Source organism: Tenrec ecaudatus, chromosome 7, assembly GCF_050624435.1.
Source record: "Tenrec ecaudatus isolate mTenEca1 chromosome 7, mTenEca1.hap1, whole genome shotgun sequence".
Lineage (NCBI taxonomy): Eukaryota > Metazoa > Chordata > Mammalia > Afrosoricida > Tenrecidae > Tenrec > Tenrec ecaudatus.
This window is the reverse complement of record NC_134536.1, coordinates 63,911,845-63,925,112: the sequence shown is the minus strand read 5'-3', so window position 1 is coordinate 63,925,112 and position 13,268 is coordinate 63,911,845. Positions and strand designations below refer to the sequence as shown.

The window sequence follows — 13,268 nt, the reverse complement described above, 5'->3', positions numbered from 1 at the left end:
GGGGCTGCCTCCTGACTTGTGGTCTTCCACCTCTTCTCTCCTCTTCCCAACACGAAGGACCCCCGAGCAGGAATACTGACGGGACGGTGGCTTCAGCCACCCACCAGGCTTGGTCATTTATAAAGATCGCCATGCCCCTAGCCCTGTGCATGGTGCTCCCTCTCAGCAAGGGTGGTGACTGCAGGGAGAGACTCACAGCGACGTGGTGAGAGAGCTGTGTGCCTGGAGCTCGCCTCAGGCTTGATGTCCAGCACAGCACTCTCCTTCTGCCCTTGGTTTCCTCCGCCCCGCTTGCTGGGAGACTGGAGATGTGTCGGTCCTGGGCAGCGCCCACGCGTGGCATTCGCTGCCCTCAGCGTGCAGGTGCAGGAGGCTCTAGTGTTCCTTTCCCTTCTGACCTACGTGCTTACTTGGAGGAGACTGAGCATTGAGGTGTGTGTGGACTGTGGCTTGCTGGGTGCCTCTGAGGACCCTGGAGGAGCCCTGGTGGCCCAGCGCTTCTGAGCCGGGCAGTCGTTCGAAATCACCAGCTGCTCTGCAGGAGAGCAAGGAGACTTTCCACCCCCATACAGAATCACGCTCTCGGGAACTCGCGGGGCAGTTCGGCCCTGCTCGAGAGGGTTGCTATGAGCCAGGTGACTCAGCTGAGGGTGCAGAACCAGGTGAGTTCAAGGACCCAGCAGGACCCTTGACAGCTGGAGACAATCAGGTCACTGGCTCTTCAGCCTGAGGCATCTTCTTCTGCCAAGCCCCTGTGGCTGAGTAGCCTCATATGGTCATCTTGCCCTTCTTAATACCACGGCTGCTTTTTATAGAAAATCTTAGGTCTGCTTTGTAGATCATAACAGGGTGTTTTTGAAAATTGGGTTGTATATAGAAATTGATATGCAAAGGTAAGACTTGTCAGCCTTAAAAAAATCATTTTCTGGGGGCCTTTTACAGCTCTTATAACAATCCATACGTCCATTGTGTCAAGCACATTTGTACACATGTTGCCAGCATCCTTCTGACTTGTCAACTTTTAGGAAAACATCGACCCTACTCCAGATTCTACAGTAGTTTAACTTTCATTGTCCTTCATAAGAAATGCCTCATTGGTCTCGTACTGTACTGCAGCCTATTTTCAAAGTGTCATTCAAGTTTGTTTTGCAGCCCCTGCCCCCACCCCACCAATTAATTAAGCAAATGTTTTTTGAGTACCTACTACATTCCAGGACTGATTAAAAACAAAAACACTGCCATTATTGCCAACTCACAGTAAGCCTCAAGGGCAGAGTAGAACTACTCCTCCAGGTTTCCAAGGTGGCAACTCTTTATAGGAGCTCATCTTTCTTGGAGCAGCTGGTGGTTTTGAACTAATGACACTGTGGAGAGCAGCTCGGTGTGTAGCCCACGATACCAGCAGGACCCATGCGTGTGGCTGAGTGTAGTAAAGCATGATTTCTGGTTTTTAAAACACTCAATATGCATCTCTTGAGGCATAATTCTTCCTCAGGGCATAAAACAAGACAAACTGAGGTTGGATGGATGGGAGGGCAGAAGAAAGACCTATCCCTCTCCCTTATACTCCCGGCATTTTCTCCCTCGTTTGAGTGATAATCCAGGGCCTGCGCCTATGTTCTTTTTCTGAGCAGTATCATTTTCCTATTCCTTATTCCCAAACCAAAACCTTGCTTTTTAGTCAATTCCAATTCATAACAACCTTATAGAACAGAGTGAACAGGTGTAAACAGTTTCCTGGGTTCTCATCTTTAGAGAAGCAGATGATTGCACCCCACTCATTTAGCTTGTTGAAGTCAACTTCTGGGCTGCGCCTGTTTGCTGTGTGTGTATTTATTCTCTCTCTCTCTCTCTCTCTCTCTCTCTCTCTCTCGCTCTCGCTCTCGCTCTCGCTCTCTCTCTCTCGCTCTCTCTCTCTCTCTCGCTCTCTCTCTCTCTCTCTCTCTCTCTCTCTCTCTCTCTCTCTCTCTCTCTCTCTCTCTCTCTCCTCTCTCCTCTCTCCTCTCTCCTCTCTCCTCTCTCCTCTCTCTCTCTCTCCTCTCTCTCTCTCTCTCTCTCAAGTCTAGGGCAGCTGGTTATGTGACAGGTCTCCTTGTCCGCTCTCTCTCCTAGCGTTGCTTTTGTCCGAGCTTCCTGCCCTGGACACATTTCTCATGCCATGAAAACGATGCCAGAGCTTGAGCTGGCAGACACGGTCCTGAATTCTGATGTGCATTTCCAGTGCCGTACTCCCCACTTCCAGCTCCAGTTCCACCCACAAAGTTTTCAAACTGGAAAACCTTACTTGTTTATTTTTCTTGGTCTAAATGAAAATGCTGTTAATAATAAAACTTTTCTGCTCTACTTTGTGGAGAGTCAGTTTCAAGAGCATTCTAGAACTTCCTGACTTTTTAACCCTCTGTAGCACACATGTTCCATGACTAGCTGCACACAGACAGACTTCAAAAGGCTTTCAGTGGGGCGTGTTGGCCGAGCCCATGTGGGGAAGGGAAATGGGCTCAGTGACATCAGCAGAAGTACATCAGGCCTCCCATGGGGGAGGGGGCAGCAGTGCCATTCTGCCTGTAGGGAGGAGGATGGATGTGAGGATGGAAGCAAGAGGGGAGCGGAAGGGCTGCTGCGAGTGGGTGTGGGCAGAGGCTGCAAGTCTGCCAGGGTTCTCTGTGTGCCGGAAGTGCAGGTTTGGCTAGGGAATGGAATGTTCCCTCTTGCCCTCCAAGAGCAGAAACAGCTGTGGAAGAACTTGAAAAGAAGATTGCTAAATGAAAATGCGTGCGTGTGCACACACACACACACACACACGAAGTATTATGAAACTGAAGTTCACACTAGAAAACAACAAAACTCTGCACGCCAGGGGTAGCCATCTCTTCTTCCTGAACTTAGGAGAACTTTCTTCCTGTCCGGGATGTCTCTTTCCATATTGGGGATAGGATCAGTTGCCCAGCCCTGCCCCCCGGCCTGGGAGACCCAAGGGTCGGCCTCAGCTTGTGTGGTAGGGCAATGCAGGTATTGTCCTACTGACTGGATGATCCTGGTGGTTTTCTCCTCTCTCCCAGGGAGGGACCAGAACCTGTCACTTAGTGTTCATTCCCAGCCATCTCTGAGAGTAGGGGATTCTTGTCAGCAGACTTAACGGGAAATCTTTTTGTCTAACTGGAAATTTAATCCTTCAGCCAAGTTCCCGAAAATATTTACTTTTAGAACATCTTTTTTTTTTTTTTGGTGAAGTCCCTTAATGGCTTAAACTTGTAGAGTTTAGACAAGACTCGGAGCTAGACAAGCTCCTCTTTGCCATCAGGTGATTGTGTAAATTCCTTACATAAATGTTTGTATTCATGGTCCAGAAGGCTCACTTGACTCTCATGGCTGGCACACAGTACAGAGAGAAATCATGAGCCTTTTTCTGATTTAAAGTCTGGTGTACGGTCTGTCCTCCCTGGACTGGGTTTGGAGCAGCAACAAGTTAGCCCCCAAAGTAGATGAGACCTAAGTGGAGAGGGGAGATAGGACAGATGACGCCCAGCCTCTGGCAGTATCTATCAAAGCCCCCTCTCCCCCCGCACTTCTTTGATGGGGTGCGCTGTGCAGCCAAGGAAGAAGAAGTGAGTGGGTGCCCGTCGACATGTCCTTGAGGCTGTCTGGACACATACGTAGGTTCCCAGGGAGGTTTGCTCGGAAACACTCATACTTTGCTGTGTTCTCAGCACTGGATGCTAATAAGTTCTCTGGGATTTGGGGTCACTCTTTCTGTGGTTATTTTTACCCAAGTCTGCCTTTTGGACACGCTTCCTGGGACTGTGTGAGGTGCACAATAATGCAGGAAGGTGTCTGGAAGTTCCAGGAGTCAGCTAGCCCCATCCCCGCTTCAGCCTGTCTAGTCTAGGCACCCTCATCTCTGTCTCTGCCTGTCCATGCTGGCAGCACTGGCTGGCTCGCTCGCGCTCGCTCTCTCTCTCTCTCTCTCTCTCTCTCTCTCTCTCTCTCTCTCTCTCTCATACACACACACACACACACACACTTTAAAAGGAAAAAGCAATTCTGAATCTTAGTACTCTTCTTTCCAGCTCACCATCTTTCACCCAAGGGTGGCTGTCGTCTGGGGTCTAAGTGTCACCCTTTTCTCCTGAACGATGGACAGTTGGGCTTAGGGGACATGGCTGTGCAGGCTAAGCCCATCTCTAGCCTGGAGTCGCGTTCCCAGGTGTGGTTCTCAGCCTGGCTGCACATTAGAACCATCTGGAGAGCTGTAGGAATGGACAGGTACCCAAACCAAACACCACTCAAATGGGCCTTTCTAGGAGTGGACGTGCTTGAAGGCTCCCCAGGTGACGCTAATGCACAGTCCGGGTGCAGGAGGAGTACTTTGGAGAAGCCAAGGGCCCCGTGGAAAGAGCTGCCTGTGAAAGAGCCTCTCATCATCAATCAGGCAGCTTTCCAGGGCTCGCTCCTGAAGCTGCCTCTCAGCCTCGCTGTGATTCATGGTCTCCATTGGGCTTTTCACGTGGTCTTCATCACATGCTGTTCAGCAGGGGCCTGTATCAGAATCCAGGCAGTTGGGAATAATCCCATTGGAAATGGCCAGTGTCCACAGGGTGAGTGGGCCCCGTACCGGCCAGGGGTGCTGTGTTACAGCGGGTTTCACAGGTCACCCCCGACCGGCAAGCGGTGGAAGATCAGTGAGGCAGTCTGCAGTCTGCCTGGTGCAAAGCAGCGGCCTCCAAGGGCGCCGACCTCAGAACCACGGTGCTGCTCATGAGATAGCAAGGAAAAGGAGGGGGAATAAAGGGTGGGTGGTGGAGGTTGTCTTAAAAAAAAAAAAAAGGCAGAGCCTTTTATAAGAGTTAAGTTCATGGCTCCTTTTTTTTATTTTTAAAGGGAGTGGACTCCTTGTTGCCGGGCTAAGAAAGATAAATTGATACCACATGTTACTCCCAGACAAAACACCCTCTGTGTGCTAGGGGAAGCCCATGCAGCTGGTGTCTGGGGCAGTGGACTGTCCCCACAAGGTAAACAGGGTGTGGAAGTGCTGCAGTGGACGCAGGGTGCCAACCGGGAAGGAATGGCCAGTGACTCCTGCCTGGGACCACGGCAATGTGACCTCACGGAGAGGTCTTCCTGAAAGGGGCTGCCCTCACCTTTTTGCCTAAAGCTTCGCTGCCTGGGCAACCATTGGGGAACACGTGTGCCGCCCCGAGGGCTGCTCCTGCGTGTGTGCATGCCTCTGGGGGTGAAGACCACCTCGTCAGCGGGAGCTGCTTCAGTCCCTGGGGGACCTTGCGGCGGTAACTGCGTGTGGGCTTCCCTCAGACCCCAGAGATGGGCAGAGAGGGCGCTGCTAAGTGACTTAGGCCAGGTGGCAGGGCAGGTAGCCAGCCTTCCATGGTGGATCTGAGCCTGAGCTCTAGGGCATACCCCCTCCCCCACACCGTAGACAATGTCAAGTTTGAGTCACCCTCTCCATATGTCTTTGGGAAGGCTCTTTCCGCAGCTAAGGCAGCTGCTCTGACTTCCAGTAGGATTCGGGTAGTGCATTCTTCACGACCCATTGACGTAGAAGAGGGGGGCTTGACAAAGTTCGTGGGGAAATTTCACGATCGGCCCCTTCATATTGCAGGGAACCTGGACACGTGAGCATTAGCAACAGACACTTAGAAAACTGCCTTCACCATAGCCGGGGGAGAAAGATGTCCAGATTCTGACAACTCCAGTTACCTTTGTGCTCACTCCCCCAAGGGGACCCGGCAGAGACCCCCTTAGCCTGAGCACGCACAGCCAGCCCCAGTGACAGCACGGTGGGTTCCAGTGAAGCACCTCCCGGGTGTGCCTCCACAGACCCAGCTTCAGCACCGTACCACCGATGGCAGCTGCCTGCAGGACCCAGGCTCGCGGGCTCTGTTCCTAACCAACACTCAGTCTTTCTGCACTAGTGAATGGCCGGCTTCAGTGTAAATCCTGTGAACCGAAAGTTGGACATGAAAATGAGATGATATGAAGCACTCCTATCTCTATTTTCTCTCTAGATAGATTGTGATAGAGCTGCATTGGGGGTTCTTTAAACCTTTGGCCCCAGCTGGGGGGAGAACTGATACACTTGCTCCTGAAGCTCAAGTGTCTTCTTAGAGAGGTGTACGTTCTTGCAACTCCTCAGAAACACCTTGATTTCTTCGCAGCAGATTTAAACAGCAAACAATCGTGTGGCTTTGGGGTGGGGGCCACAGTAGTTATCTGGGCACTTTTGTAAGTACCCTCGATGACAGGGTGAGCTGGCTCCAGCCACGGGAGGCCTGGTTGGTCACACTGAGCCTTTATCACCATGTCCTTCAGGCGAGCACACCTCTAGTTCTTTGACCAGTAAACGGTGGCTTGCTCACCGAGTCATTGACAACGTGTTTAGACTCAATTAAAAAAAAATCACTCAAGCCCCATTCAAACCATTTCTCCTTCCCATTCACTCCCAGGCCCCAGACTAATGTAAAATCCTACAAGTTTGGGCAGTTTGGAAGATGATAGATAACTTCAGTGGGCGAACACAGACCATTCTGTAATGGCAGTTTTGTCATTTAGATGCGCAATATATTGCGAATTCATTCACAGGGTTTGATGAAGAGGTCTTTGGAGAAAAACTACAGATCATTAAAGTGTTTTACAACTGGCCTTCCTGTTTCATAAGTAAAGAGTGCTTCTTTGTTTCTGAGATTGACCTATGGGGAAGCGGGGAGATGGTTGAAACCCTGATGACTAGCCCCCTTCCAAAAGCACACCACCATACACTTTTCGTATCCCGGGAGATGTGGGGAAGCAGTGCAGTGTGGGTATTTGACCGGGCATTGGTTTACTTCTCCTGCTTTGGCAACCTGGATCATGCTCTGAGAGCAAAACAACAGAATCGGCTTCTGGCAGTCAGACCATGGCAGAGCCAGGGGCAATGAGCAGGGGAGCTACGCTCACTGAATCTTGTCGATGCCCCACGTCAGATTGTGGGTGTCCTAAATGGAAGGCTACTGCCTCCCACAGCACACGCTACCCTTCAGCTGGCATTGATCGTTCACCACAGTAGTCACACAACTTACAGGCGATGCTTGCGATGACGGCGTTTGTTAGGGATGGCATTTAACAGGTTACAATTCAGGTGAGAAATGCTCAGGATACAGTGTCCGTCAGGACCGTTTCTTCTCTGCTGTGCCCGTAGACAGGCTCTCTCTGACAACCAGCCACTTGGTCTGGCCTCTGCCCTGCTCCGGTAATGTTACAAAACTCGCTAAGGGCTGCCAATGAATACAATACAGAGCACACCACTTTACCATACCTCAGCCTCAAGGCACTCAGCTGCAGCTCCATGGAGCAGCAAACCCAGCTTTCCCAATTACGTGTCCAGAGACAGCACTCCTGCCCCAAAGCACGCAGCTTCCCTTGCTCTGAGGACTGAGATGTCCACCGTCTGTCCCATGCTCTAGTTCCTGATCCTGCTGCTGTTGCCCCCCCCCCCCCCGCCCCCAGGCAGAGCTATCTCTAGCATCAGGGAGAGTCAGTGAGTGGCAGGGGTCTCTCAGAGTCCAAGGGGGCACTCAGCTGCTGGCTCTTCTCACTTTGCTGGTAAAGAGATCCCCCTTCCCACTTCTGAGCTGGCTGATCTCATACTCAGCAGGGTAGCAATCACAATTAACCCTGTTAAACAACCACTCACAGCTGCATCTTATAACCCAATCAGCATTTTACCCAACCTCCTTTGTAGGACCCATCAGGAAAACTAAGGGGAAGAGCCATGTTAAGTAAGTGGCAGCATTGCACTGGGTGACTAGATGGTGATGGGACCACATTGGTGGGTTTTGACTCGGGGAACTGGGAAAGCCTGCCGGGGTGTCGGTGCCCTATCAGCCTCCGGGAGTATGTTCTGCCACAGACAAACCTGCGGTGAGGCCCCTGGAACGCAATCTATGCAGAGCCTAGGGGTCCTTAGCTTGACTGGTGTAGTCACCACTGCCCTGACCTACCACGGCCACCTTGCCAAAGAAGCACACGTGTGCAAGCCTAGCTTCTCCCATCCTGCTCTTTGGAAAGACAAGCTTGCTTCTACAATGTCCATTTCAAGCTGTTTTGAGGAAAAGCCTGCCAATTATTATTATTAAACCCAATTATTTTTAGGAAAATAAAATTTCTTTTAAGGTTGTGTTTTTAAATCCCTCCTCTTCCTGTAACAGTAATTCATATTGTTTCTTTTCTTTTAACGTCCTGAGCACAGGTGGCCTAAAACGGTGTACTAGTTGACCTATAAATTAATCATTCCATTGACGTACCTGTAAGGGGGGCATAGAACTGGCGCCGGGAAGCCCACTTTCACTTCGTTCCTACAAAGACTAGCTATGTGACCTTGTGCGTGCTGCTCACCATCACCGCTGAGCATTCGCCTGTAAAACAAGGGGGCCGATCGGCCCGCTTTGAAGATTAGTAAAAGGCAGTTAATCTGAACACAGGCCAATGACTGGCAAGGGTGGACTAAGACAAGCCTCATTTCTTCATCCTGGCCTGCCGGGTTCTGTCTGGCTGTGCTGCCTTCACAATCTCCCTCCTCCTGTGGTCCTGCCTGGGCAGAAGCTTAACAGCTGTCTCCAGTTTCTGATCCATTGTAAAGTGTCATTTAATAAAGAGTACACATTATTGGGATTTAGAGTTATAATAATAGGTAAACTGAAAAACAAACAACTTGTTGCTAATTGAGTTGATTCCAACTCACGGTGATGCTATAGACTAGGGTAGAACTGCCCCTGTGGGCTTCCGAGATGTGGACTCTACAGGAGTAGACAGCCTTATCTTTTTCCTGTGGAGCAGCCATGGATTTGAACTATGGTTTAACAGCTCATTTCAATCGGCAGCCCAATGCATGACCCACTCTGGAACTAGAGCCCTTAGATACAAGTTGCCATTGGAAAATCTGTATAGGATCTTTTTGAGTTCTGTTTGGTATTTCAGCCTTTTCCCCAGTTGCTGTGGAATTAGCAGAATTAAAAATTACTGCTTCCCAAATGAGTTTTAAAGCAGAGAGATACCAGGCTACTTCTGGCTGCTGGTGGCTGTTACTTCTGGATTCTGATCTAAACTCTTACAGAATCTAGAGCAGAGGGGACTGGTCAGGGTGGGGGAGTTGGAGGTAGTGCCCACATTGCCTCCTCAACGTGGACACAACCAAGAAGCATAGGTTCACCTTTTTGGGTGTACTCACCTGAGCCCTCGTCTTAGAACCACCTTGCTCTTGCCTGCTTGTTGAACCCTGCAGCGGGAGTGTTAAGAGATGCTTCAGACCTATTACACAGAGAGAAAGTGTTTTACTTTTTAAAGAACGGTAATTTCTGAACCATTAATAGAGATTCCATTATTCTTTCAGAAACCATAAGGGTAAGAGGAAAGCAGAATATCTGGTCTCCTGGGCAACGTTTGTTTCATCAGGCACTCAGCATGTTGCCTGCGTCTTCTCTCAAATGCATCTTTATTGCAGTCGTAGAAATACCAAGGTACCTTCTGATGACCCATGGCTGCTAATGCTCCTCGCCCAGTCTGAACTGCAGTCACTTGGCTGGCAACATAACATGGGCAAGACTGTCAGTATTTTGGGTTATTTACTTACAGTACAATCCAGCTGACTTTCTGTATTTTAAAACATTCTGGTAGAACACCTGTATTTGTGTACCATCTACATAAATACAGTTGGTGATTGCCAATTTTTAAACAAGTATGCTAGCTTTCAGGATTGTTTATGTTTAATAGCATCAGGCAATACCTTTTCAAATAAAATACACCAGGCCCACAGGAGCTATCCCCATGGAGAGAATACCATTAGCCCCTCTTTTATCATGTAAGGGGCCTTTTGCAAATTAGGATGAGCCCAAGCCAGGCTGTGGGCCCTCTCTAGCATAGACGCTACCTCAGTAGTAGTCCTAGCAATGCTGTGACTCGATACATATTGTCATCTGTCAGGTTTTCACCATCCCTGCCAAGGAAGGATGGTTTGGATCTTATTGAGGTCATCATGAAGATGGGCAAGCGGAGTTGGTACAGATGGATTAAATGATTTCCTTAAGGTCACATGGTTGGTTGGTGGCAGAAATAGACCTGATCTGGGTCATCCCTGTCACCTGGGCTGGTCTAACAAGCCAGGGGGAGGAGGACGGAAAGTTGGGTACATTCATTAATTAGGCTTTGAGGGTACTTCACTCGGCTGCGTCACGGATCACCAGGAGTCAGAATCAACTTGACAGCACTGACAACGTTAAAAAAAAACTCTAATTTCACAATTGTTTTAAATGAACAGACAGGTTGCAGAGATAGTAGATAGGGCTCCCACAGACACCCCCCCCCACCCCGCCATACCAAGTTTGCTCTGTGGTTAGCATCTTAAGTTGGTAAGTTACATTCTTCACCACTAGCGGCCAATTGTTGTTGGTTCTGGCGCACAGCGACCGTGTGCTCAGCAGCAGAACGCTGCCTTGTCCTGCACCACCTGCACAGCCTCTGCTCCTTTGAGCCCATTGTTGCAGCCACTGTGTCAGGCTGTGCCAGCTCGGTGAAGGCCTTCCCCTTTCACATTTACCAAGTATCTTTTACGTTCCTAAACGTGTACCAGCGAGCCAGTATTGATACATTATTAGTAGCCGAGGGCCGTACTTGATCAGATTCCATGCCGGCTTTGACTCCTGGCCACCGTGGTTGCGCAGGCCTTCCCCATTTTCAGAAACCTTAGTGGCTCAGCAGAGTGCGGATGGGCATTTTGTGTCGTGTCCCTGATTGTCTCGTGGAGGTTTCTCCACCGTGAGGTTTCATTTTTCCTGTGTCTGTACTGTACTCATCGGAAGGAAATTACTGCTCGCCCATCACCCATGCGTAAGGTTGGGGGCAGGGGAGTAGGGAAGTAATCCTTTCAAATCCTGCTCTCTAGGAGAGTTGTCTACTTCTCCCTTCAAACCAGCAAATCCTGCTGGACTCTTAGCATCTTTCCTTAGGTCTTCCAAACGCATAAGATGTGAAGTGGCGGCGGCGGCTTAGCAAGGAAAGGGAAACATTCCCACCAGTCCTGCGTTCTTAGAAAGGGGTAGAAGCTGCCTCCATATTACTGGAGAATTTCCATGAAGAAATCAGTCACTCGCCACCTCGCCCCACCTCCCCCTCTGGAGCCCTGGTGCCGCCATGGTTACTCATGAGGCTGCTAACCACAAGGCCAACAGTTTGAAATCACCATCCGCTTCTCCCGAGAAAGATGGGGCCTCCTACTCCTATAAGCAGTTACGGTTTTAAAGACCCGCGGGGGCAGTTGTACCTGTCCTGTAGGGTTGCTACCCATCAGCATCAACTTGTGAGCAGTGGGCTTGGTGTCTGAAGTGGAGAGAGCCATGGAGGTTTGATACAAACTTCAGGGCAGGGACTGGCCTAGTGATCAATTACCGTGTGACTTCAGGACACAAAGTGTAATCACAGAAAGGACAATAAAACCTTGGAATTTAGGGGGAAACAGAGCGAAAAGCCATGCCGATGAGCTCATACGTTCTTGGAACTCCTGCGTGAACCATCTCCCATCTCCTTGGACCTGTCAGCGAAGGAAGGGGGGGCGCGTGCGTGCGTGCGTGCGTGCGTGTGTGTCTGTCTGTCGTAAACCTTTGAAATTGAGGAGCTTTTCAAAAATCGAGAGGTGTGGTAACTCATTATTTGCTCTGAGCGTGTGGCTTGGGACCATCCTGGCTGATACCCGACTTCTCTCTCCTGTCTCTCCAGAACTCTATCCGGCACAACCTGTCACTGCACAGCCGGTTCATGCGGGTCCAGAATGAGGGCACCGGCAAGAGTTCCTGGTGGATCATCAACCCTGACGGGGGGAAGAGCGGGAAGGCCCCTCGGCGGCGGGCCGTCTCCATGGACAACAGCAACAAGTACACCAAGAGCCGTGGCCGCGCGGCCAAGAAGAAGGCCGCCCTGCAGACGGCGCCCGAGTCAGCCGACCTGGACAGCCCCTCCCAGCTCTCCAAGTGGCCCGGCAGCCCCACCTCACGCAGCAGCGATGAGCTCGATGCGTGGACGGACTTCCGCTCCCGCACCAACTCCAATGCCAGCACGGTCAGTGGCCGCCTGTCTCCCATCCTGGCGGGCACAGAGCTGGACGGCGGCCAGGATGACGACGCGCCCCTTTCCCCGATGCTCTACAGCAGCTCGACCAGCCTGTCGCCCTCTGTCAGCAAGCCGTGCCCCGTGGAGCTGCCCCGGCTGACCGACATGGCGGGCACCATGAATCTGAACGATGGGCTGGCGGACAACCTGATGGACGACCTGCTGGACAATATCACACTCCCGCCATCCCAGCCGTCGCCCACTGGGGCGCTCCTGCAGCAGAGCCCCAGCTTCCCATACTCCGCCAAGGGCTCTGGTCTGGGCTCCCCTACTGGCTCCTTCAGCAGCACGGTGTTCGGACCGCCTTCGCTGAACTCCCTCCGCCAGTCTCCCATGCAGACCATCCAAGAGAACAAGCCGGCCACTTTCTCTTCCATGTCGCACTATGGCAACCAGACACTGCAGGACCTGCTCACCTCGGACTCCCTCAGCCACAGCGACGTCATGATGACCCAGTCGGACCCCTTGATGTCGCAGGCCAGCACTGCTGTGTCCGCCCAGAACTCGCGCCGCAGCGTGATGCTTCGCAGCGACCCGATGATGTCCTTTGCGGCCCAGCCCAACCAGGGGAGTTTGGTTAATCAGAACTTGCTCCACCAGCACCAAACCCAGAGTGCTCCCGGCGGCAGCCGTGCCTTGTCCAATTCTGTCAGCAACATGGGCTTGAGTGACTCCAGCAGCCTCGGGTCAGCCAAACACCAGCAGCAGTCTCCCGCCAGCCAGTCTATGCAAACCCTCGCGGACTCTCTCTCAGGCTCCTCCTCATACTCCACGAGCGCACACCTGCCCGCCATGGGCCAGGAGAAGTTCCCCAGCGATCTGGACCTGGACATGTTCAACGGGAGCTTGGAATGTGATGTGGAGTCCATCATCCGCAGCGAACTCATGGACGCCGACGGGCTGGACTTTAACTTTGACTCCCTCATCTCCACACAGAACGTTGTTGGTTTGAACGTGGGGAGCTTCACTGGTGCTAAGCAGGCCTCATCTCAGAGCTGGGTGCCAGGCTGAAGGATCACCGAGGAAGGGGGAAGTGGGCAAAGCAGGTCAGTGTCCACCTCGATGGTGTCATGAGAAAGTGTGTGTGGTGGGGGTGGGTGGGTGTGGCATGGCAGCAT

General features: G+C 51.5%; 1 protein-coding gene across 2 annotated transcripts in view; it reads left to right on the top strand.

Annotated features, from left to right (window-relative positions):
* The window catches only part of FOXO3 (forkhead box O3), a 110,718-nt gene that overhangs the window by 80,986 nt on the left and 16,464 nt on the right, over positions 1-13,268 (top strand). For both annotated transcript variants that reach the window (XM_075554691.1, XM_075554692.1), the window contains one exon: positions 11,761-13,196. In XM_075554691.1, coding sequence (XP_075410806.1) covers positions 11,761-13,161 — 1,401 coding nt within the window. In that variant the 3' untranslated portion in view covers positions 13,162-13,196. The remainder of the gene's footprint in view (positions 1-11,760; positions 13,197-13,268) is intronic.